General features: G+C 35.0%; 1 protein-coding gene across 8 annotated transcripts in view; it reads left to right on the forward strand.

Moving 5' to 3' along the window:
• PDLIM5 (PDZ and LIM domain 5) overlaps window positions 1-26,281 on the forward strand; it is a 209,258-nt gene that overhangs the window by 58,172 nt on the left and 124,805 nt on the right. For all 8 annotated transcript variants that reach the window (XM_045820066.1, XM_045820067.1, XM_045820068.1 and 5 more), the window contains exon 3: window positions 11,364-11,515. In XM_045820066.1, coding sequence (XP_045676022.1) covers window positions 11,364-11,515 — 152 coding nt within the window. The remainder of the gene's footprint in view (window positions 1-11,363; window positions 11,516-26,281) is intronic.

Genomic DNA, 26,281 nt, shown 5'->3' on the forward strand with positions numbered 1-26,281 from the left:
ATTGTCTTCTAACTCAAATAATGTTGTATACTGTTTTCTACGTTGATTGGAAGTAGAGGAAATGGCTTTTAATAAATGCCAGCAGAGAGTAATTGCTAAGCTAATCAGGGGGTTGCTAGATAGATTTTCTTGGAAATATATTCATAATGTTTAACTTTTTGAAAAGATGTTTGCATATATCAAAATATTAACACAAAATGTTCATCTGTGAGATAGAAGAACAAATGTAGCGTATTTCATCTGTTATTAGTTTTTGTCATTTTACTTGTAGAAATAGAAGGTTCTGTTAAAAGAGAGTAGAAAAGTGCCTAGCATAGTGCCTGGCATATAATGAGGAACTCAATACATGTTAGTTATAAATATTACTTGTTAATTACACAAACTTTTAACAATTAAAAAATCTAACACAATGCTACTCCCCTTCATGTCCCCTACCCTCAGAAGATACCTTATGCACTGGTATATATTATGTATTCAGTAACCATTTGCTGATAGACTGGAACCCATGTCAAATACTCTAACAAAACTCAAAAACTTGTAAGTGAAACACTGGTCTCTCATCATTCAATAATGATCAACATTTGGTAGTGCTGATAGTTTTTCATTGACACAAGAAAAACTCTATAGATACTAGATTCAATTCTGCTAGTAAATTCCTGTTTTCTCTAACAATAATGGCTTTAGTCTTGTCTTTATATTTAAGTTACTCTGAGCTCTTACTCTCATGGAAAGAGGTGGTATGTTCATGAAAATGCTGATGTCATGAGTGGGAAACAGGTTGAAATGAAACAGCAGACAGTATGATTCAGGCCTATTTTACCAGCTAAGATCTTGAAGTCTAAATAATACACAATTATTTAGTCAGAATCTTAGCCCCTTCCACTGTCTCACTCCCACCCCTGTGCAGACTTTGCACAACTAGGAGCAGTGATGTTGCTTAATATTCCCTGTTTTCAGTGTTCTGCCCCCTGCCAAGCCCACTGTTATCCTCAGCTCAGAAGCATGTGGTGCACCAATTGCACCAGAACAAGATTCATTCAAGAAGTTTTGCTCCAGTCTCTTCTACTCTAAATTTAAAAAGGCGGCAGCGGGGGGCCTGCGGGGTGGAGAAAAACGAACAGTGGCACTAACGTAAGAACATTTCCTTTTCTTGCTGCCGTTTGTGCATTTGCTGTCTGTGGAGGAAGTGAAACATCTAGAACACATCAGTGTTTTGTGACTAGAGACCAGAGCACTAGAAGTCATCTACTAACAATTGGTGCAATCTTGACAAAAGCCAGCTGTGCATGCTGTTTGTTGGGCTGGAAAAATAAACCTGGGACTGTGAGAAAAGGCACAGAAGACCTCTGTTTGGTGTTGGTGGTAGCTCAGACCTAGAGCAAGATAACTGGGAGGAGAAGAATCCCTAGGACTTTTTCTTTATGTGCTCAACAAATCCCAAGCAGGATAAATAATTTCATGTACAGAAACGTTAATTTCATGGGTCCAAATGTTGATGGATCGTGGTTCTGAAAGGCTACAGATGTACAAAGGAAGCTGAGGCCGTACTTCCTGCAACAGGAATGAAGTGAACACACATCCATCTTGAAGGGACAAAAGAAAGTGCATGGTAGAAAAAGCGCTGAAAGGAATGAGTTGACAACTGTGGATTTCTTGGAAACAGTATGGCATCCGAGAGTTGTAGTTGCATAATGTAAGCAATCTGTTCCAAGCAATGAAAGTTTTAAGGAGACCACACTAGTTGAAATAGAAGCAACTTGTATACATAGATTCTTAAGAAGTTGTTTATTGTCACATACTATGTCCTTTGTTGTATGACTTTTGGCAACCTGGCCAACCTGGACTGTCAGTTTCCTTGTCACTTTCTCCATAAAATGTAGGTACCCTGAACCACTTGCCTCTCCCTGAACACAGTGGTACTTTCATATCATCATGTCTTTCACATGTTTTTTTTTTTTTTTGCCTAGTGATCTCTCCTGTCTTGTGTCTGCAAATTCCAACCCATATTTCAGCACTCGGGGCAGTTGTTATCTCGGGGAAACCTTTGTGTCACCTAAGTATATGAAATTAGTTATTCCACTCTTTGAGTTATTGGTAACTTTATACATTTCATTATTACCCTGTAGTGTGTCTAAGTAATTTTTTTTTACCTTTGCTTGTCCCTCTGCCTGGAATGTTGTCCCTGTAGGTGTCTGCCTGACTCCTTCTCTTATTTCATTCGAGTCTGTGTTCAAATGTCATGTCTCTAGGAAGTCTTTTCTGTCTGCCTTACCTTAAAAGTGTCTCTTGATACTTTCTATTCCCTTTCTCAGCTTTGTCTTCTGTAATACTTATTTCCTGACATTTTATTACTTATCTCTATGTTTGTTGTTGTTGTTGATTATCTCTTTCCCCCTGACTAAATTTAAGTTCTATGAGGGCAAGACCTCACTTTGTTCCTTGTTGTGTTACATGCCTAGAATAGCCTGGCACATAATAGACATTTTGATAAGTATGTGTTAAATGATAGAATAAATGGATATTTGTTTTCCCCATTAGCCTAATAATTCAATCTGAGACTCATTAACATCTGGCCCATATGTAATAGCTCAGTAAATGTATGATAAACAAATGAGTGCATAATTTAGCATTGAATATTAGAAGATGTGGCTGCTCTCAGTGGAAAGAAGATTCTTGTCCTTTAGACTAATTCATTCTAAAAGAAAAAAATTATTTCAGGTCTGAAAAAGCAGATAAGCTACATTCTCTTCCAGTTAGCCCTGAAACTCCGCCTTTTGGGTTTCTAATGTTGATGAGGTTTTTGGTTTTCATTTTTCAGTAGTTTATTTTTTATTGTATTTTTCCATTACCATTTGTTCCCCTTGTAACCTCTTCTACCTCCAGTCATTTGTCTCCCTCCACCTGCAATCACTACACTGTTATCCATGTCCATGAGTCCTTTTTCTTTTTGGCTTGATCCTTCCACCCCCAACACTCCCCACCCCCTGCCCAGAGCTGTGAGCCTGAGGTTTTAGGCTTTTAAGAAGCACACATTTTGCCATTTTAATGTTTTATAATAGAATAATGAGAATAACATATATGAAGTAATTGGAGAATAATACAAAATTAGTGCCACAGTGAGTAACAGATACTAATTGTAATGACTATTTGACCTAATGATAGATTGTGAAAGTAAAGTCTGTGTAAATATTTATTAAGGTTTAGAGTTTAAAGGGACCTTAAACATTTGATCCAACTTCCAGAATGGAAAAAGGCCAGAGATGTAAATGACTTGCCCAAGGTCACAGGATTTATTAGTGGTAGAGATAGAATTACCCTCAGGTTCTTTTGTAATACTAAGAGTTGCAAGGGTGTGGGTAACAGACACTTTCTTACATAGTTTGCAGAATTATTAATGGCTACAGATGGTGTCATAATGGCAGTCTGGTGTCATAAATCAAAAATTATATGTGCATACCTTTTTAGAAATGACTCCTAAAGGAAAAGTCAGATAAATGTGCCAAAATAAATATACAGTATAATCACTTTATGTTTAATGTAAGAGCAAAAAAGCAAAATGGAAATGAGTTAAATTACTAAATAACAACCAATGCACTAAATACCTTTAATTTCTAGTATGGTAATTTAGCATACTAGAAAATGTTAGTTGTGTGTATATTTAATTCATGTTCAATTGACCTAAAGAGAAATATAGTCATTGCCTAGATGAAGCATTCTTGCTGGTCTGCAGACTAGCAAACTGTTCATTGACGTTTGAGATAGAATAAGGACAGAAATGAAAAGTATCCAGAAACCTTTGTAGTTTGACAGAGCAATTGTATGCCTACTGAATCTGATGAAAAAAAATTGGTCTTATATTTTGTATGATTTATTTAACTTTTGTTTTTCCAGTAATTTATAATTACTGTAGGTCACAGGTGGCAAACACAAGGCCCGCAGGCCAAATCTGGGCCTCTGCCTTGTTTCTACCTGGCAGCAGCACCAAGCTCCTTGCCCTTACTTAAGGAGTAGTTACATTTATACAGCCCTAAAATTACATTCGGCCCTTTGAAGGCAACCGTGAGGCTGATGCAGCCCCCAGTGAAAATGAGTTTGACACCCCTGCCTATATGTTATAGAAGAATTGATATATGGCAAATTGGGGGGTGGAGGAAACTTTCAAACAGATAGTGTATTTTTACCACAGGTGGTTTGAGGAATGCTGCTTTATGTAGAGTTGCATACAGATGTGAAAGGTTAAAGAGTATAAAACAGGAGATGAGGGAAAGGGCCTCTTCTTTTAGACCTTTTCTCAGAATTTGTTACTGAATTAGTGCCTTATTGGAATAGGCTAATGATTTTCAATTTTTTTCATCTCATTGCATCAGACTAACTACTAAACTAATTAAACTAGTTACTAATTAGTTTGGTAATTAAACTAATTACTAAGATTCTATGGCATACCAAAAAATTTTTTTGATTCATTTACACTGGATGGCTATTATTTTGTTTGTCTGTTGTCATTTTTTAATTTGACAATCTAAGGGAGAAGAGGTCAGTGCCCCTGACTACATAGTCAGGTATTGAATGTTTTAAAAATTCTTGCCACACACCGGTTGAAAATCACTAGCATAGGCTATTATTAAATGTTAGTGATTTAAACCATGAAGATTTTAAAAGTTTCTTAAAAGCAAGTAGTTTTTCTAAGCTACACTTATTTTTCACTAGCATGTGAAATCATGATTTTGCAACATTTTTAGTAAATATTAATTTCTGCTTTGAGTTTTATTTTCTTGATGTTAATGAACTTTTTTGTTTTGTTTGAAACATCTCACTCTGTTAGATATTGAAGGGCTTGCGATGTTTTTCTGTTGTAGAATTATGCTGGCACTGGTGGTTTAGAAACCACACTTTGAGAAACACTGTTCTAAGATTTCATTAAATCATTAGTTCTTAACATTTTTTGGGTCATAGATGCCTTTGAGAATTTGGGGAAGGCTGTGGACTGACTGAACAGAAAATACATGCATACTTACATGCAATTTGCATACACTTTCAGGGAATTCATCTCATCATTGAACAGAACCTAGTGAATAGGGAAGCTGAAGTTTGTGAATTTCAGTGTTAATCTTTTCCCAGATAAACTAGAGTTCACTAATTCATTTTTAACCATTATAGCTATCTGATTTTTTCTTAATCATTTTTTTATTATAGAGTGAATACAGAGAAATACTAATTTCTGTGTAATTAACAGATTTGTTTGATTTTGAGATGTTTATAGATGTGCTCTGTTTTTTAATAACTAAGCATCATACTTTCCACATTTCTGGTAGAATTATATTCACACATTAACTAAAAAGCACATTAAATCCATGGGCTTAAACACATATGTATTAGTCATAAAATGAAAGTATTATGTGGCATCTTACAGTGAATTACAGTTTAAGAAGGCATGTGTCAATTTTATTAGGATGGTGGTAGAGAAAAATAAAGATGGACTCATGGGAAATGCATTTGACTACTAGAACAAACTATGAGCCAGAGCCCCATGTTTAAACAGGTAGCTCAGTGGCTACAAAAAAGAAGCATATCATTCTCTTTCCATTTGGTTTTGTAAGGCATAATGACAAATACTTTGAGGTATTCTCCTCATTGTTACCATAAAAGATAAATAAATGCTCAGGGTTTTGAGTAAAATTGACTACAGTTTGACATGAATAAGGATTTTACAAAATCACTCACAGAGAGACATTAGTAATTGCTTGTTTTGTCTATTCTAACCTACAAAAAACCAAATCACTTTTTCACAGAAAATGGTATTAAAATGAATGCAAAGTATCCTCTAAATTTAAAGGGTTATGTTCACGTCAGACATCCAAGCCAGAGATTGGCATTTTATATGTGGTTGAATAGAATTTACAGGCTGTTCAAGGCATCAACACTATATAACAATAGATAATGTAAGACACAACAACTGTTAAGTGCTGAGTAATATGGTAGGGCAGATTAATAAGCACCAGAGTGATAGTAAATAAATTGGGACTTGAAAAAAGCCTTAAAGGAGTTAAAGGATGTGTTTGAAAAAAAAATTAGGACTTCTCAAATGTGTTTTTCTTCTCACTTTAGTGGCTAAAAGCTCCACCACTTTGTTTATTTGTGGTGTTTGGTAGTGATTGAGTAGCACTCGTCCTTTGACAGGAAAACGAGTTTTGTGAGTTCTCTATTTTGGTGTAATGCTTATAAGTTCTAATGTGTTTTTTACTTGGGGGCATTATCTGCGCAAAAAGTAATTTCATGGTATTCTGGGAAGTATGTGGGAGATAAACACCTAGAGACTTTCAGTGGTAGACTCATGTCTGGATGCAAAGTTTTATTCTACAAGTAGGTACTAGAAAATAACATTGTGAAGTAAAATTGAAGGTTGATCATTAATCAGATGTTCTTTTAAAATAAGACTTTGCTCATTGCTTTTCCCTGCTTCAAGAAAACTTTTTTGGTCAGACTGATATAATTTTATTAGTATATTTCTCCAAATTTTATCACCGCTAGAAAAACAATAGCTTTTATTTTCCCATGGTTTAGTTCCCATGGTTTTCAGACATTGGGAGTTTCTCTTAGTGTTTCCTTCTGTAGCTGTCATATTTGTATGTTCCTTTTTCACGTTTACTAAGTCTGATAGCATTCCTGTCATGCCCATGGCGTTAGGGTCATACATTTCCAAGAAGTCCATATTTGTTGAAAACATGCAGGAGGTTGTTACCCATAGTATGTAATAGGATAATTACCAAAGTCATTTTTTTTTCAGTTAGTGTAAATGATTCTTACCCATCTACATCAATAAACGGAAGTTCAGAGGTAGTTCCAGCATGTGCAGCCTTGTATGCTTGCAACTTAAGTAAGACCACAAAGCAGTATTTTTAAGGAAGAAAAAACAACCTTAGTTAAGTTTATGAAAAATTGGGCAGCTGTTCTGAAAAATGCATTTAAAGATCAAAAGAGAAGCATTTGCTTGTGATTAGTTTGATTTATACGGGGCTTGACCCAGGAGCTTCCCACAACTGCTTCCTTTCTACGCGTTGTGCATTTATGTAACACACACACCCTTATGGTTGTCATAGAAGCTGTGTAAGATTTACTAATGACAGAAACTTAACTACTGTTGCTTCAGACAAATGCAGGCTATTTAGATTTGCAAAAACAGAGGAAGAAAGAGCTGTACAAGTAATGAGTGACCTTATTGTTTTTCTTTAGATGCTCATAATTTATAATAATGCTATATAATATCCAATTAAAGTGGGAAATTTATCTTTCTAATGAGTCCATGGCTTGAGGAAGTGGTTCTGGAGACAGATGAAGTTCACAGGTGTATTCAGTTAGATGCCACCTTTCACAAGTCTTAAATTTGTTTCTAGGCATTGAGGTTTTCCCATTATATATAGAGCATTAGTTCAATCGTGATCTTTAGTTTAAATCATGAATAGAAAGCCTGAGGATAGGATAATAAAGGTAGAGATTAAGAAATGAAGTTAATGTCGAAAACCCAAGACAGTATTACCAAGTTCAAAAAACTGTAGGCAAAAATGACTTTGACAGATTAAATAATAATGAAAGGTTATACAGGTGATGCTTGGTATTTGTTTCCATTTCTGATAATTTTACTGAGAAAGGGTCAAGATTAAATATTTCTTCCTAACACTTGTTTGATAAAATTACCAAGGGGAACTGTGATATCGCTTTAGAGGTCCTCAGAAAAATGGCATTGCTGACTCTCTGAACTGGATTTATTTTGTTCTTTTGGAACTACAGTTTGATTTTTGACATTATGTCAGTTCAACCTAAAGATTAATTGAAGACTATCATTTTCAGTTTAGAATCTATTTTCTCACTTTGGTGAATTAAGTATACTTCTAGAATTTAGTATATTAAATTGATGTACTGACTTATTAATTTCTTATTTATCACAGTCTATCAGATATTTTTCTGATATTCACAATAATCAAGGCTCTTGGAGAAGAGCAAATTATAAAACTTGATCCCTGATCTTATGGTGCTTATTTTGAGGTTGGAATCCAGTAGGTGACAAATTATAGATGGCTTGTATTTCAGGTTTTGGCTTTATTTTACATTGTAGGAAGCAGAAGATATTTGAAGTTTTTTCACCCTCATTTCATAAATGGTTTACATGATTGAAGCCCCAGTGTGTAACAGTAGTAGGGTCACTATTAGGAAAATGTGAAGCTAGAAGGGGGAGGAAGGAATGTGGAATCTTCCAGTAGTCAGTTGGGCAAGATCAAGGTGACACATGGTCAGATATGGACTATCATGGGAGGAGAATGGAAGAATCGACAAACTTCAATAATTTCCCTAGACATGGTACTTGGAAGAGGCAGACTTTACAGGAGCTATAGGATTTCCATGCTCTACTGTCTGAAAATAAGGTGGCAGAATAAAAGCATCCTTAAAAAGATAGTTAATTTCGAGAAGTTGGTTTTGAACTTCTTGAAGTCATAGGATCTGGGAATCTAGTTAGGCAACTGGAACAAAGGGGTAAGAAAAGTTTTATCTGGTTTTAACATTGGATTTGATGATTAATACATTGTTCATTACCTTTATATTACTACAAAACTGGGAATATTTAAATTGCTTTTGTTGGGTACATTTAGAGAAATGTGCCATAGGTTTCAGTGTTACTGTGTTAAGTGTACTTTACATTAGGAATAGCGAGGTAATTTAGCTGTGCTGTATTTCTGTTTTTTGTTTTTATGCTTGCCTTTTTTGGCTAAAATAAAATCTGGGGTAAATTATGTTTATACTTTATCAGGATTGAAATTTCAATTAATTGGCTAATTTTAATAGGGAATAGATGTCCCTTTGCATTGCCAACAAAACAGAGTCTTTCAAATTTGACTTTTACTTTGGAATTAGATCTATACTTTTGTGCAGATAGCTGACAGGTAGATAAAGTTTAAAACTGGAAGGGACCTTAGGAAGGCCTTTGAGATCATCTAGACCAGCACCCATATTTCTCCGATTAGTAATCTGAGGTCAACAGAACAGCAGTAACAACTAACATTTATTGAGCTATAATCTCCCATAATCATTATAACAATCCTATGAACAAGTCCCATCCATAGAAAGCTGTGGCATTGTTGGCTCTAGAAACTGTTTTCTTGTAAATGTCTTTCGCAATTCAGACAATTTTGTTCAGTGACATTAGAGAAGAACAATTAGCATTTCTTTATTAAATGATTTTTCAGACATTTAAATTAATAAAAAAGAAATACTAATTATTAAAAGATGCTCCACACCTATTATTTAATATACAGTCATGAGCTGCTTAATGACAGGGATCTGTTCCAAGAAATGCGCTGTTAGATGATTTCATTGTTAGGTGAATATCATAGAGTGCACAAACCCATATGGGTATAGCCTACTACATACCTAGGCTCTATGGTATAGCCTATTGGTCCTAGGCTACAAGCCTGTACATCATGTGCCTGGACAAAACAACACAAGGTTAAATCAAGCACAAGAAAAAGAGATGCAGTCAAGAGATTGGTAAACATGAGATGTATGAGGCTGTTGGCAGGCTAACATGGCATAATATTTTACAGCAAACTTTTTTTACATAAGTACAAATAGTAGATTCTAACAAAAAAGTGTAGTATAGTAAATAAATAAACTAATAAAATAGTTGTTTGTTTTTTAATATTATGTACTGTACATAATTACATGTGCTATACTTTTATAAGACTGGCTGCATGGTAGATTTGTTTTCACCAGTCCCCACAAACACATGAACAATGCATTGGGCTGCACACTACTACAGCTACAGTGTCACTAGGCCATAGGAATTTTTCAGCTTCATTATAATCTTATGGGACCACTGCTGTACAGGTGGTTGTTGCTGACCAAAATGTCATCACTCAGAGCATGACTGTAGTAAAACCATATTACTTAATGTACTTGTTAATTGTAAAGACTTTTTTCTAAATCTCAAATAAGCACATGCACACATTCTGCTTATATTTTAATAAATGTGTCTACCAGTACAGTATTTAAGAATATATGTAATAAAGTTCTGTCTTAATTCTTTTTTCCTTGATCCTGTGATCCTGAAATCCAATTTATTTAATTTTCATTAAATTCTGGAACTACTTTGACAATCATACAATATATATATAATAAAAGGTGTGTATAAGTATACATATATAATATACTTATATTGATAGGTTTTATATGAGTTAAATTTTGATCCATTTTGTTAGTATGCAATTTTTATTTTTAGTATCTATATTTCATTAATTTTTTTTAACCTTCAAATATCTGGGCAGTTGAAAGGAGTTATTTTTTCCATTAGTAAAAAGATGAAAACAAAATCACTATATACTATGTATATGAAAGAGAATGTTTCATTTGAAAGGTTTGAAATATTTTTAATACTTTGTGTGTGTTAGCTTTTTCATATTCTTGCTCAAAAAGATATATTTTTTTTCTATTTAGAAAAATTTTCTAACAAAATTTTACAGAGAAAGGAGGAAAGACTGGAGACTAAAGACTGTGATACACAAGAAAGTCTGTCTCAGACACACTGTTTCCTTCCCTGCCTGCAAAGTGGCTGGAGCAGGATACACATCCCTTTTAAAAGATACTTGGGCCTGTGATCTAAAATAATTCAACACCCCAAAGACTGGATATGAATTGGACTCAACAGGAAGCATTGTTTAGTAGATCCTCGTGTGTATTACTTTCTGTGTTCAAACAAAAATACAGCTGTCTCAAGAGTTTTAAAAATTACTTCTAAAAGAATATTAAATACCCTTTTCAGCTTACACTGTTTTTCTTTTGCTAAGATGTAGTGTCCTTGTCTTCTTCCTTTTCTCATTTGTAACAATCTCACGCTACTCTTACACAATAAAGAAATGGAGAAATTATTAGGGAACCTTTCTTATAAAATTATTTTAGCTTTATGGAAAAAATAAAGATTTAAAAAATAAACATGAATGTCATTTAAATTTTAACTTTACCTGTTAAACAAGATATTTTTTTTAAACAACGTATTTTTTTAAAGATTTTATTTATTTATTTTTAGAGAGGGAAGGGAGGGAGAAAGAGAGAGAGAGAGAGAAACATCAATGTGCGGTTGCTGGGGGTCATGGCCTGCAACCCAGGCATGTACCCTGACTGGGAATTGAACCTGCGACACTTTGGTTCACAGCCTGTGCTTAATCCACTGAGCTACGCCAGCCAGGGCTACAAGATAATTTTTATTACCCTGTCTCATAGTATATACTTTTATTTTGAGGTAAGTAAAAATATACTTTCAATCTGTGTTTTTTATTTATTTTTTTAACAAGTGACATTCCTAATTAAATCTATTACAGCTAAAAGATGGTGGCAAAGCATCCCAGGCAAACGTGAGAATAGGCGATGTGCTTCTCAGCATTGATGGAATAAGTGCTCATGGAATGACTCATCTTGAAGCTCAGAACAAGATTAAAGGCTGTACAGGCTCCTTGAATATGACTCTGCAAAGGTGAATTGCTTTTTGTTTGGTTCAGAGAACAATACTGAGGAATGTGCTTTTGTATGTCTGATTCATTGTGTTAACTAAAAAGCAGTTTTCACTACCCTTTTTTCAGATACATAGAAAATATATAATGGCTCTTAAATTGAGTAATGAAGCAATGTAAGAATTAGTGAAAGCTTTGGATGATTTCTCCATAGTATTCACATATCCATGAAAATTGTGTATACAGGTCAGTCAGTTTAAGAATTCCTAAAATTCCTCAATGGAGTGCTGGCTAAGAATTCTTATATAGGGTAAAACCTTTTGTCTTAGTATTCTGGGCATTATATTAGAGGGTATTCTTTTAGGGTATGATATGACTTTTCTTAGTATGTCTTCTCTCTTTTTTTCTTGTGTAGAAAAATTTTTTAAAATACACTTATATGAAGTCCAGGTTTTCTGAACTTACTTTTTTTTTTAAAGTTACCTAGGCTTAATTATAAAATAGCTAATCATCTCCTTGATGATAGTGTGTCAGGCAGTTTGAATATCCCAACACTTGACCTACATTGAAATCACCTGGATTGCTTGTTAAACATACTGACAGGAATCAGAACATCTGCAAGTAAGAACCAATAATTATATTTTAATAAGTTCCCTGTGATTATTATGAAATATAAAATCAGAACCACTGTATTATTTTGGGCTGAGGGGAGGAGAAAGAAAGAATGAAGAAAGGGTGATTGATAGCTCTGAACCTTTAGGTTTATAAGGATGGGAGCTCTCATTTACCAGGTGGTTATGGAAAGTTTTAAATGTCTTGTTTTTAGTGATTAGAAAAGTGTTTCTACTCTATTCAATTTGGAAAATACTTTTTTTCCCTGCAAAGCATCTCATAGTCTTTAATAAATTATCTTGTGTATTGTAAGTATTTAAGGGGGAATGATATTAAGTGGTGCCTTCCAAATGTGTTTGGCTGTGGAAGCTGGAGTCACTCCTGGACTATTAAAAGCATATGTGAGGTCTGTTTGGAATAAAGTCCAGCCATTGTTAATATAAAGAGAATGGTTTGCGTAACACCGATATAATCTGGCAGCCAAGGAGAGTGGACTGGAATGCGAATGTGTGAACAATGATGACTTCACTGTACTAGTCACTGGGGGTGATGGTAGATGCTGTTGAGTGAGCATGTTTACTGTGTGGCTGTCACATTCAAAATGACTGAGTAGAGCAACGAATCTGCATCAAACTTTGCATTAAGCTTGAACATTCCTCCACGGAAACTATTTGGATGATTCAGAAGGCTGAAGCTATGGGCAACTGGTAATTGGGAACTTCATCGTGACAACACGCCCACTCACATCACGTGTTGTGTAGAGTTTTTTGACTAAACATCAAATCACCCAGGTGACTTAGCTCCCTATAGCCCAGATGTGGTGTCCTGTGACTTCTGGGTTTTCCCAAAACTAAAACTATGAAAGAGAAGAGATTTCAGACCATCAATGAGATTCAGGAAAACAGGCCAAGGCAGCTGATGGTGATTGGGAGAACTGTGTGAGGTCTCAAGGCGCTTACTTTGAAGGGGACTGAGGCATCATTGTCCTATGTACAATGTTTCTTGTGTCTTGTGTCTTCAACAAATGTGTCTATTTTTTTTTTCTATCACATGGCTGGATGCCTTCTGGATAGACATCATATACAGGATAAATTATATGTACTTGTCTGCTGGAGTATCGATTTGGTCTTAAAGTGAATAGTAAAATTTTTTATGAACTTAGACTTACAGATTTGTTTTGATGAATTGTGATTTTTTTTTAGCTAGTTCCTTCTTTTTTCTTTTGGGAAAAATTCCTTTCATTGGACTGTTGAGTCAAAGGTTGTGTGTATTTAAATTTTGATAACTATTAGCTGTACATTTTAATTCCTATAAAAGTAATCAATGTGAAAAATAACCTTGCTAAAAAGTTCTTATTTGATAGTATCCTTTCTACTCATGAATGAAAGTACTCATTTTCATTTATGGGCATTTTTTTACTAACTATGCTTTTGAAATGGAACCAAGAAGTTAAGCTTAACTTGCGTGAGGTATCAACAAAACAAAATAAATACAGGCGATGGGCTGGTTTTAAAATTCTAAAGCTGAAAGTTTACATAGGATATAAGCTTTTTTTTCTTGGGCTGTGTATCATTTCTTTTATGCTAGGCTACTTGTTTTCACATTGTGCTCCCTATTCTATGACCTGGGACCCAGTATTTTATTTTCTATTGAAACCAATTTTAGATCTCACAAGAGTAGATGAAAACCAGAGGTTACTCTATATGAATACATTTCCTATTTGAGTAATCTGGTATTGCCTCTAATAAAGATTCTTTTTAACTACTTAAATACAAAGTCTAACAAACCTAATAAACATTGGGAGATACTCTTTAATCTTGTCTTCATATTTCTGAATAATTGTATTCAGGGACCCAAAATACAAGAGAGAATTTTTGAGTCCTGTTGTTATTCATTGTAATTCTTAAGTTTTTAAATGCTTCTTGGGTTAGGTAATGTCAGCCTGAAAAGTGATTTGCATTCAAGGAAATACATTATATAATATTAACATTGCTACTGAAGAAATACATTTTGCATTTTAAGGAAAAAAATAAAACTTTGCAGAGTATGTTCAGTTCTCCTCTTAAAGACTTCCTAGGGCTATTCTCCTCTTAAAAGTTCTCTTTCTTTCTCATATAAATACAAATATTTTTTCTTCTTCTTTCTGAATTTGAACAACAGCATCCTTAATTGGCCTCCAGACACCTTACCTTCTTTATCCCACCTATCATCAACCAAATTGCTCTACATTCTCCTTCCAAACTGAGCTATTCAGAGAAGTAATTTTTCTATGTGATTCTTCATAAACATGTAGTTTTCTTCATGATATTCCTTTACAGACTTGACTTAGTCTGTTTTCCCTAAAAGCTGAACCTGAGGTGGGATTCATTTGCAAGTGATATGTTAAAGGGAGTGAGTGAAGCAGGATGGGGAAGAAGAAACAGAGATGATCAAGGATGTGATTTCAGGGGGTGTCTAGCCTCAGTTTGATCCAGGAGGGAACTTGGGAACAAAATTGTACCATAGACCATAGGGTCTCTCCTATGCTGAGGTGAGGGAACTGAGTTTTACATTTTGCTCCTCTGCATTTATTAGTGTTTGGCCACCAGCTGTCCTGGAAATGTGTGAGAGTGTGTGTATGTGTGTGTGTGTGTGTGTGTGCACACATGCATAGGAGAGCTAGGAGGTAGCTGCTGTTGCTTCCATAGAAAGTTGCTGGTGTGAACATTAGTAGTAATGAAGTGAACCCCTTGGGGTGAGTGTATCAAGCCAGTAGAAGGGTTCCAGAGGACTCAGGCTGGGCACCAACAGCATGTTCTGTGAGATTCCATCTAGACGTGAGTCTTCTGCTCAGAGCATTAGGCTTTTTGTGATGTAGGCCCACTCCAATTACCCTCCCCTGAACATCACTACTCAAAAGGGAATACCATCTTTCCATTTAAGATAGGTTTCTTACTGTTCATCACATGGCCTTATGTTCTCAGTTCACCTACCTACCTCTTCACTGCTAATACATGCCTCCACATACACAAACTCTGTCAAACTCATCATCAACCCATAGTCTTTTCTTACTATTGCAGCTTACTCATTCTTTTGTCTCTGAACTCCTAAGACAAGTTTGTGCTATTTCATTCAGTATTTAAATATATACTAGAAATAAAAAAGCAGATTCCATGAGTTTACAAATAAACCTAATTAGTTAATACCGAATCTGCCTATGTAATTGACTAATTACTTCATGCATATTAGTTTTGTTTCTCCAGACTTCTTGAAACTAAAGACCATGTTTTTTGTACTACTTATATGTGACATCTTGTATAGTTTTGTGTTTTTAGTGTCTAATAAATAGTTTATGGGCACCAGCATTATTTCCCAAACTTGAAACCATTTATTTATTCCACAAATGTTTTTTGAGCTCTTGCTAAGTGCCAGGCATTGTTACAGATGTTGGGGACATAGCAGTGAACAGAACAGATAAAAATCCTTCCCTCATAGTGGTGACTTTTTATTGAGCAGATGCAGACAAGAAGTAGAAATGTATAGTAGATCACATGGAGATAAGTGCAATGGGGGAGAAAGTACATAAGGGATATAGGGAAAGCTGGGGCAGGGAACTGCAATTGAAAATAAAGTGGTCAGAAAAGCCTCGGGGAGGAGGCTCCTAAGTGTCCCAAGCAGAGGGAAGAGCCCATGCACTGACTCTGTCAGGGAGGCCAGTGTGCCTGGAGCAGAGCAAGTGAAGGCAGACTGGTAAGCAGTGCAGTCAGAGAGAGAGAAGGAAATGGTAGAGGTGGGACAGAACTTCTGGGGCTTATGGGTCACTGTAAAGTTTGTAATCAGATTTCATTTTTCCTGGACGAATAACAAATTGTGAGAAAGACTTGGAGAATTATAGCTGCTTGCCCAGATCTACCTCAGGGTTTGGGAGAGGAATGACTTCATTATTGGAAAGAGGGGCTCAAAGAAGGAACAGACTAAGCCTCTCCCCAGTCTAGATAGTGGCAGCTGTGCCTTTTCCTATAGAAATACTGGCTGATTACCACTTCTGCAGAGTTTCTGCTCATTTCCACCCGAGAATCCTCAGGGGAAGAATATAAGAGAGAAAATTCATTTTGTTTTTTTAAATGAACATTACCAGCAATTTTGTTGCATGAATTTTTTTTGCATTAAGTATTATTATATATCTGTCATTGAAAAAATAATTAAGTGATTACCAGAGGAAAAAAGAGTGGGGGAAGGTTGAAGAGGGTAAAGAGGGGATAAATGGTGATAGAAGGAGACTTGACTTAGGGTGGTGAACACACAATACAATATACAGATGATATATTATTACAGTTGTACACCTGTAACAAATGTATTTTTATTAATCAATGTCAGCCCAATAAATTCAATAAATTTAGGAAAAAAAAGTCTTTAGGCACAACCTCAGCATCCTAAGGTAGGATTTAAGAGGGAAAAAGTAAAATAAAGGTGCTTGGTTAGGAGCATTTAGTAACAATTTTATTTCTACCTAGTTGATTTGGGGATGCATAATAAACCAAACACATTACCTCTCTTTGATAGCCTAAAACAGTAAGACTTGACACACTAGAATCTGGATATCTAATGAATATAGAGGTGTAGAAGAAAATTACTTTCTGAAGCTTTGATGTCTAACAACTCTATTAACTATATTAGAGTTGGAGTCTACGAGTAAGATTTTATTGCCTTTATTTCGGTAATTCTCTGCATTACAGATAAACTTGCTGCTAACTTACTGTATGAATTTGGGGCAAGTTGCAAAACTTCTGGGCCTTAATTTTCTCAACTGTAAAATGAGGTCATGGGTGATTTCTAACTTCCTTTAAATTGGAGTTCTTGTTCTGGTTTTTTAGCTGTAAAATGATAAGTTCCCTAGAGCTTGGTATTAGATCAAACTAACTTAAATTTGCTTATTTTGGCTGAGGGCATTAGGAAATTGGACTTTCTTCATTGGAGTTATCTTAAACTGTGCCAGGTTAGCTAAATGACTGTACTACTCTGTTGACTTTAAGATGAAAGGTAGGTCACATGGGTATTCGAACAGCAATTAATCATTAAAAATACTGTATATATTTGTCCTTATTTTATACTTTTTAATTAGTTGGAATCACAGATAATGCATTTTCTAATATTTCTTGTTTTTTATATTTTGGTAGTGGCACATCTCTGTTTTGATTTTGTTCCTTAGACTTTATTTACTTTATAACTTGATATGATTAGAAGTGAAAGATCCAGAAGGATTGAGTTTTGAAAAAGTAGTGATGTGCTTTCTTTATGTCTCCCTCTTCTTTCCTATCCTTCAGAAAATAGCAGTGAACAATTGTCAGAAGTCCAGCAACTTCTACTAATGAATGACAGATTGGAATAATTTCATAGGCACTCTAAGTTACAAGAAAAAAGAAAAAGTAGCTGTTGTACCAGTCTGAAGTTATTAACCATCTTTTGTTTTATTTTAATGATTGCATACCATTCTATTACTGTTAGCTGTATGGATTCAACTCTGCCGTTTCTTTCACTAATAGCATAGAGGCTAGACTTAAGAAAGCATTCTTTTTTTAAATTAAAGTTTTCAGTTATATCTGGGATATTTCAGTTCATGCAGATTTAAAGATGTTTAGTTCAGTTATCTTTTCTTTTAATTGGAGTCGCCTGTTATCCCATTTCAGGTTACTTTTTCCCATTGATGTTTCATATGCTTTTCTAATGTCTGCTCTGCAATTTAGGTTTTACGGTTTTTGTTTGCTTGGTGTTTTTTTTTTTTTTTTGGCCTTGGTTTTAGTTTTGGTTTTTAATTTTTAGGTTGGAGGGTGACTATTTTTCAGTATGACTGAATTTGTTTGCATCCTCCTCCCATCATTAAAACCGGAAGTCCTGCTTAGGGAAAAGGAAGAAGACAAGTACACATTGACATGTCTTTTGTTCAAGACTTTCCACATATATCATTTAATTCTTATATGAAGCCATTGAGGAAGGAGGTAACATGCCCATTTTTTATATGAGTACTTATGGCTTTGAAAATTTATGTTGCTTGTCTAACAAACCCAGGTGAGCACAAAGCCTATGCCCTCTGTACTTTCTCTGTGTAGCAAGGGACTTAGTTACTATAGTCTCTTAATAAAATTTTATAAGATAGGATAGTAATACAGTTGGGGCAACTCTTCGATTCTTGTGCTTGTAAGCAATAACATTTCTGTCCAAAACATAACTTCTCATGTTCAGCCTTACCTTTCAGTACTCTATAATAAATATTATACCTAAATTATTTTCTCTGTGCTTCATAGAACCTATATATTAGAATTAAAATAAAAAAAAAAGATTTAATAGGCTTGTGGGCCACTAGGTAGAACATTCATTTGGATAATGACTTGTGTGTATCGTTGCCTGACCTTTATCAGAATGTCATTTTTTATTTTTCCCTGTGAAGTTTATAAGCCTATTGATTATATTTGCTAATTTATTTCTATACTAAAGTTTAAAGACTCATTTTTTTAGTAGGCTTCTATCTGTGTGTTCCATGAATAATTAGGTATTCAGGAAGTTTAAGAAATATGTTTTTAGAACTTTTTGCTCAATGTGACACTCTGGAAAAGAGACTGTCAGTCAACAAATCAATCAGCAGATGTAGAAGTAGTTCTCTTATATTGTTTTTTTCTTCAGTTCCACATAGATAAAAATTGTTGAAAATGAACTTGAAGGCTCAAACTAGTTTGTTTCTTTTGATAGTCTATAGCAATTTGAAAATAAGTTTGGCAAACATGGGTTGGCAGGGTGTTTTGTTTGTTTTTTGCATTCTGAAATTTTTCCTTTTGAACTTTACATCTTGAAAGTGTTTGGTTATTTTTTAACATAAAAATCTTATTCCTCTGAAGGAAAAATTATTTTAATGTATTGTAGAATCTTGGGAAAACAATCATAGGAAATAATATATTTCAAGACCTATTTAATTTTAAAGCTTAATTGTAAAACTTTAACATGTGCAGTGTTTTATATGTGCAGAATTTTTAAACAAGACCATGAAATGGAAATATAAAGAAGGAGAATGTAAATAACTCTGGCTTTGAAATTAGGCAAACTTCATGCAAACCTTAATTCTACCACTTCCTAGCTGTGTGATCTTAGGCAAGTTATGTAACTGAATTTCAGTTAGCCATTTGTAAATGAGCATAGTCTTAACTGCCTTCTAGGGCTATTATAACGATAAAATGAAATAGCACATGTAAAAAACCTAGGACATAATAAAGATACGTTTTCTCTCCTTTCTTCTTCTCTCCTCATGAGTATTAACATAGTTCGCATTGTAAAGGTGCTTCTAGGAGATCATATTTATTTTGATAGTGAACAAATGGGTGTGACTGGAGGAAATAGAAAATGAGAGGGCAATCTGGTAACTAGTTATCTGAGGAAGTCAGAAAGATGATGATGCAAGTGTTAGAACAAAGGAGTGATTTTGATCATATAATTGTAATTAAAGCTTTTAAAAAGAGTGGATACAAACATACCTACTGCTTGCTAAGTACTGCTCTGGTTCAAAGTTACTATCTTAGCCAATGATTTATGGCAACGAAAGAGAAACCAGGACACACCTAGTCTTGTTTGTTCTGTTGATTCCTCTTGTTCTTAGAGAAACAATGCAGATGTAATTCACTTTTGCTGTGGGTTAAGTTAGGAAAAAAAATACTTTTTTCTCTCACTCTTCCATCCAAATTCATGTCTATTCCCTTAAATCCCTGAGTATCATTACAATCAGGATAGAATATTAACTTTTGGACTGTGCTTTTAATAATACCTTTAGAAATAATTTTCTTTTTGAGTTGAAAAGTCTCATAATATTCCAAATTTATAAGAATTGAACTTTACCTCTAGATTTACCTTGTGACTAGCAGTCATAAAGTTTAGATTTAAGGAGAATGATTTATGATTTCTGCCATTTAGGAATTTCTGTCTATTCATTGGCATTAGAATAGACAGAACATACTACAAGAGTTCAAAAAGAGGATAAGATTCCATTTGAATAGAAATGATTCCTGGAGGTGCTAAAATTTGGGTTAAACTTTGAAAAATGAGGAGGATATTTCAGATGGAGAAATATCCCCTGAGGTAGTTTGGAGGTGGCCAATCCCCCAGTATATGTTGGGATAAGCATGTTGACCATTGGAAATAGAGATAAGAATAAAAGGAAAGTTAAGTTAGAATAGTGGTTTGCAGGGTCTTAGACACTGAGGTATTACAAGTTTTGGTCAGAAAAGTAACATTTTTAGGGTATTTAGTGAGCTGCTTTGGAAGGAGATAAAGAAACACCAGAGACAGGATGACTGGTCTGGCAAGTATTGCAGTGACTTGGCCAAGTGTGGGCTTGAAGTGGAAAACGGGAAAAGCAAAAAGGTAGAACTTGTGAACAGTAATTCTAAAAGCCACAATAATGGCATTGGTATGAGGAAAGAGGGAAGAGCCAAAGGTTGCTTGGGTTTTTAGCTCCTAGACCTGGGCTCTGCTCTTTCACTTCCCCTTGCTCTTCTACTCACTAGAGTCTGGCATCTCCTCTTGTTATGTCACTGCAACTACTTCACACTTGGATGTTTCACAGATTCTTCAAACTCAACAAGGTCAGAACTGAGCTCAACACCTTGTCTCACCAATTTGCACCTCCTGCTGAATTTATCTTGATGAATGGTCCACCAGCCGCCCTATTACCAAGATCAGAAAGACTCATTCCTTGCCTAAACCTCCCATGTTCATCTCTAACCACCTGTTATGTAGCATTTGTTTATGTCTTAAAAACAGAATGTGAATAGAATAGAATTAATTAGCATGACCTCAGGGTGTGATGGTGGAAAGAGATACAGTTCCTCATCATACTGCTTGTATCTTAAGCAAAAATGTTTAGGATCCATTTGTTAGCATCTACTAATCGAACACTTGCTGAACAGATCCCTGGGGATAGAAGGAAGTCCTCACTCCTGCCTTCAAGGAGCTCACAGTGTGAACACCTGGTTAACCTGAAATAAAGATCCCTCCCCTTTTTAAATGTCAAATATTTCTTGGGCAAGCTCTTCTCTCACCACATTAATAATTTTATTTTTTGTAACTGCGGATTTTATAAGTATTGTAAAAGTTTTAAGTGAAGAGGAAGATTTTTACACTTGTGTACAGGAACCCACATTTCTTTTTAAAAATCTCAGTCTATACTTGATTTAATCAGACTTTTAAACAGTGTTTGGTACACAGGTGAATTTGTGGATCACTCGTGAAAAGTTACAACTCTGTGCCAGTTACCTGCTTCAAGTGTGGTTTACTGATTGGGAACCACTGGCCAAGAAACATTTTAAGCCACCTGAAAGTAGGCAAAGAAACAGAGACATCCATCCACAGGGAAGGCAAGGCTGAGGAGAGACAGCCTGAGGGTGTGGAGGGAAAGCAGACAGCAGTGACAGCAGGACAGCTGAAGGAATAGAGTAACCTGAGAAGATTCTCCTGGTCATGTCTGCTTAATAGATTAAAAGGACCATGATTCCACAGCACTGGATTATACCAAGTTAACCTTCATTACCATTTTAAAAAAGAAAAAGAGCTGAATTTCAGAGATTTAGTGAGAAGCGTGCAATATGTCCTTGTATGAAAAGGAATAGCTGGTAAGATGTATTATGAACACCAATTAAGTAGCAAGAAGATTATGCCCAACTCTTGAAGGGCAGAACAAATGTTTTATTTATTATATTCTCTAGTGCCTATCACTGTGGTTTGGACATAGAAGATACTCAGTAAATATTTATTGCCTTGAGTTGTAGAAAATTTAAAAAGACATTATTTCTGATACTTTTACTTGATAAATTTAGAAATAATTCACAAGAAGTTTATTAGTGAAATAAAGTGAAAAGCTGGTCATTCTTATGTATTTAATGGCAGCAGGCTCCTTGGACTTCCAAATAAAAATTTTTGTCCATAGCATCTAGAGAATTTGAAAGGATTGAAATTCAAGTCATTCTCAACTGTTTCCACTGGCTGTTGTTGCTATTAAGGGTTTCAGAGACTGAAATAGCCGAGGCTTTATATGACTTCAAAAGTAAACGGGAGAGGCTGGCTGTGTCAAGTACATGAGCAACAGAGTTTTTACACTGTCAAACTTTGCAACTTCTTTTTCTTTAATGCATTTTAAAGTCTACATTTTTATAGAAAACCCACTTTATAAATGTGTTTTTAAATGATACTAGTCCCAATAATTTCTTTTACCAGCCATGAACAGTCTTTCTCTGAAATTTAAATGGATATGAAAAATAGTCTTTCATTCATCTATTTTGTGTGTGTATGAATTTTAGTTTTTTGAGTAATACAGAAAGACTTAATTTCTGCATTACAATAAAAGTCTGCGATAATCCTGAATTCAGTGAATTCTCTTACATTTAAGTCTGCCTTTATCTTGACTGTTTTGACTGAAGTGTATAGCACCATTTTCCTGTGTAATTCATCCTGTTAGAGTGAACATGAGGGACTTTCCAGATTATTTTGTTTTACCAGAATTATGTTATATAGACTGTGCTTTGAAATAATGGATTATTTATTAGTGCAGAATGTTTTTTTTTTTAATTCTGAGAATGTGTTTGGTTACCAAATTATTCTTAAAACTAAGAAAAATATTTTTGTATTTGAAAAATAAACTAGTTAACTGCTTTGTCAAAGTAGTATTTTAATCTCTTTGACACCCTAAATTATAAAGCAATATGTCTTTTTCCATATTTCATAAATTCTCTAATGTTTGTGTAGATTGCATTTTTTTAATGAGAAACCTATTCTCCCTGGTGAGGCAAAGAATTATCCCCAAGGAGTCAAAGTGAATTGTTCCTTTACTGAACTTTGCTCTGATGTTTTTGATTTTTGCATTCAGGTTTTGTTGTTGTTGTATAATGTATACAGTGAAATTTAGTAATTGCATAAAAGAGTTCCTTTTTATTTCTTCAAAGAAATTTACATTGATTATAAAAATACCCCTATTTCCAAGAACTTTAGATAATAGTTTTTCTTCTGAGTTTTCTAGTGGCAAGTATTAACAGTTGCTAGGAAAGCAATTTTTGTCTTCTGTCTTAGTACACACAGTAGGAATTTAGTAAGCAAAGCATTAAAGAAAAAGTACACACAGTAGGAATTTACACACAGTAGGAATTTAGCAAGCAAAGCATTAAAGAAAAAGAAACTAGCATTTGAAATTTCTACTTAGTACACACAGTAGGAATTTAGTAAGCAAAGCATTAAAGAAAAAGAAACTAGCATTTGAAATTTCTACTCTAACAAGTTACTGACCTAGGAACTTCATATACTTTAGTCACTTAATCTTCATAGCAGATACTATCTCCCCACTTTATGGAGAGGTCAAAGTACTTCAGAGCTACACAACTTGTAAGTAGGTGAACTAGAATTCAAGTTTGGGTTTGTTTCTCTCCTAACATAATGATTTTTCTACAATATCACATTGTTCCTTTAAATAAAGGAATTAAAGAATATTTTTATTGTATAGTCATTTTAATGCCTGTTGTCTAAAAGTTCATTTTGCTCTTCCAAATACACCACAGTAAGAATTTTTGCTGTTAAATTTGTTCCATAGGAGACAGAACAAGAGGTGGTTATGGAGACATTTATTTGATATTCCATTAATTTCAAATGCCATGGAAAATACTAGCAAGAAGGCAGTGCTTTTTGAAAAGTTTGCAGTTTTAAAAGTTCACAAAATATTCCAGCAGTAATATTACCTCATTAATTCCTTTAGCAGCGCCAATGTATGCATTCTCTGGGCAAATTAAAGCAGCTTTAATAGTAACTTCATCTGTGAAACAGTTTTGCAGTTGAATTGATATGCATGACTAAATTCAAGTATTGAGAACAGACTTCATAGGTTCATACCATTTTAGAGTTTGAAGCAACTGCATTCATCTACGAATAGAACTCTTAGTCCATCTACACCATTTGTCTGTATTTATACTTGGAAATTTCTTTTTGATCTGTGTAAAAAAATACTGACAGTGGCATCTCTGTGACAGTAGTGATGCTGGGATTGGAGTTGTGCAGCAGAGGAGGAAAGGAGGAACAAAGAGATGTCAGCTTATCAGTTTATGAACCTTCTCACACTACATGCCTGTTCTCTGCAATACTCTTTTCCATCTTTCTTGTGATCTAATCAATACCGGAAAATTTTCACCTGTCACTACCAGAACCAATATGCAGAGACAGGGATTGAATCTTAATGGGCACTTTATTCAGATGGCTGACAATCTGAGAAGATGGCGGGTTATGCACTGTCTTACATTTCCTTTTAAGCCAGCCTTTTCTATAAGAAGGAAAAAGTGTAGGTAAGGGATTTGGAATTCAGGAAAGAGGTTAATCAGATAAAAGCTGCAGTCCAGCATTTTCACTAACATCCTTTCATCCACTGACCAGTGATTTTCTATCTGGGTCCTATGTCCTGTGTCCTGGGTGATTTTCTTTATCTGTGTCCTGGGCAGCGGACTGTCTTTCCCTCTAACACAGTAGCTCAGATACCATCTTGATTGCTTATGGTCTCTTCCGGAGCACAAAGGTCAGTCACTTGTGGTCTCCTGGAGTCAGGGTGGGTTGTACCTTCAGTTCCTGAAACAATAGCTTTTTACATGCATTAACTCCTAGTCTTATTAACTATTACATTAAACTAAAATTTTCCAACTCTTGGGTTCCCTTATCATCCCCACTGTTAGTTTTAAAATAACTTATTTGTATGAGGTTAGTTGTATATGGAAGTACTCATTTTGCTGTTGAACATGTATCTTAGCATTAGACCGTCTAGTAGGGGGCTTAGGAATACACTTAATTGCAGGTCCACATAAGGGGGCACATTTTATGCAACAACAAGCTATGGTACTGAAAAAGAAATGACAAGAATAAAAATAACAAATGCCTCTTGAAAACCAGTGATACTAGGTAGCCAGGAGGTTAGTTTAGAAAACTCAATGACATAGAATCCCTCTCTTTGTTTTATATTGTACACTACATCATTTACTTGCTTTACTTTATGCTCTATGCGCTATAAATTATCAGTCAGGTTGAAACAGCAGAGTCCTTTAAATTCTTTTTTTAAATTATATTTCATTGATTATTCTATTACAGTTGTCTTAATTTTTCCCCTTTTGCCCCTCTCCACCCAGCACCCCCCACTCCCTCAGGCAATCCCCACACATTGTTCATGTCCATGGGTCATAAGTATATTTTGTTTGGCTACTCCATTTCCTGTACTGTACATCCCCTTGGCTATTCTGTAACTACCTATTTGTACTTAACCTCCTTGCCTCTTTACTCATTCTCCCGTGCCTTCTCTCATCTGGCAACCTTCTGGTAACTAGCGCTCTTGCTTTGAAGTTCTTCACATCCATGATTATGTTTTAAAAGGAGGTACTCTATAGCTATGTGGTTCTCCAGTACTGCTTCTCTAACTTGTTCTAGTTCTTGACTGATGGCACTGATGGCTTGTGAGGTCGCATTAAAAGCTTTTGCCATAGCACCAGCCAATTTACTTATTTTTACATTCAAATAGGTTACCATGGCTGGCCTTACAAATATAGTTAAAGACTATATTCAGCAAGGTTAAAAAGGTGTAAATCACTGTTACAATCAGGTGCAGGGGAGAGTTCCCATCCAGCCCTGATGGGGTGGGGCTTCTGAGGCATGAACACCATCAGTCTTCCTAGACAGCATGTTCTCCCAGGACTGTTTGCTGGAACACAGGAATAAATAGTCCTTTCACATATTAGAAACCACCCTGCAGGCAATTTAATGTGAGCAAAAGTCTAAGATACATTGGTGGTGGTACAGTTCATCTTCACATCTGCTGAAAGCACAAAACAGTTTTTAGTACAGTTGACAAAAGCTGCACACTCTGTAGCTGGGGCTACATTAGTGACCTCTAAGGAAAACATTTCCCTGTCCTTTAGAGTTGCCACAGGTCCCCAATTATAAATATCAGAATAGGTCATTTCCTTATTGACATTTTTAAACACAGTATAATTTTGAAGGCTTTCCAAGCAATTACAAACCACGTACACAACATGAAGTGAAATTTGTTCAACATAAGTTCCCCCTGCCAGACAAGAGTCAGAAATGTTTAGAACATTTTTTTTTTGGCTAAATATACCCAAATATTTTCATCTTATTTGAAAGGAATA

This window comes from Phyllostomus hastatus, unplaced genomic scaffold (assembly GCF_019186645.2).
Source record: "Phyllostomus hastatus isolate PE091 unplaced genomic scaffold, TTU_PhHast_1.1 phas_scaffold_39, whole genome shotgun sequence".
NCBI classification, from domain to species: Eukaryota; Metazoa; Chordata; class Mammalia; order Chiroptera; family Phyllostomidae; genus Phyllostomus; species Phyllostomus hastatus.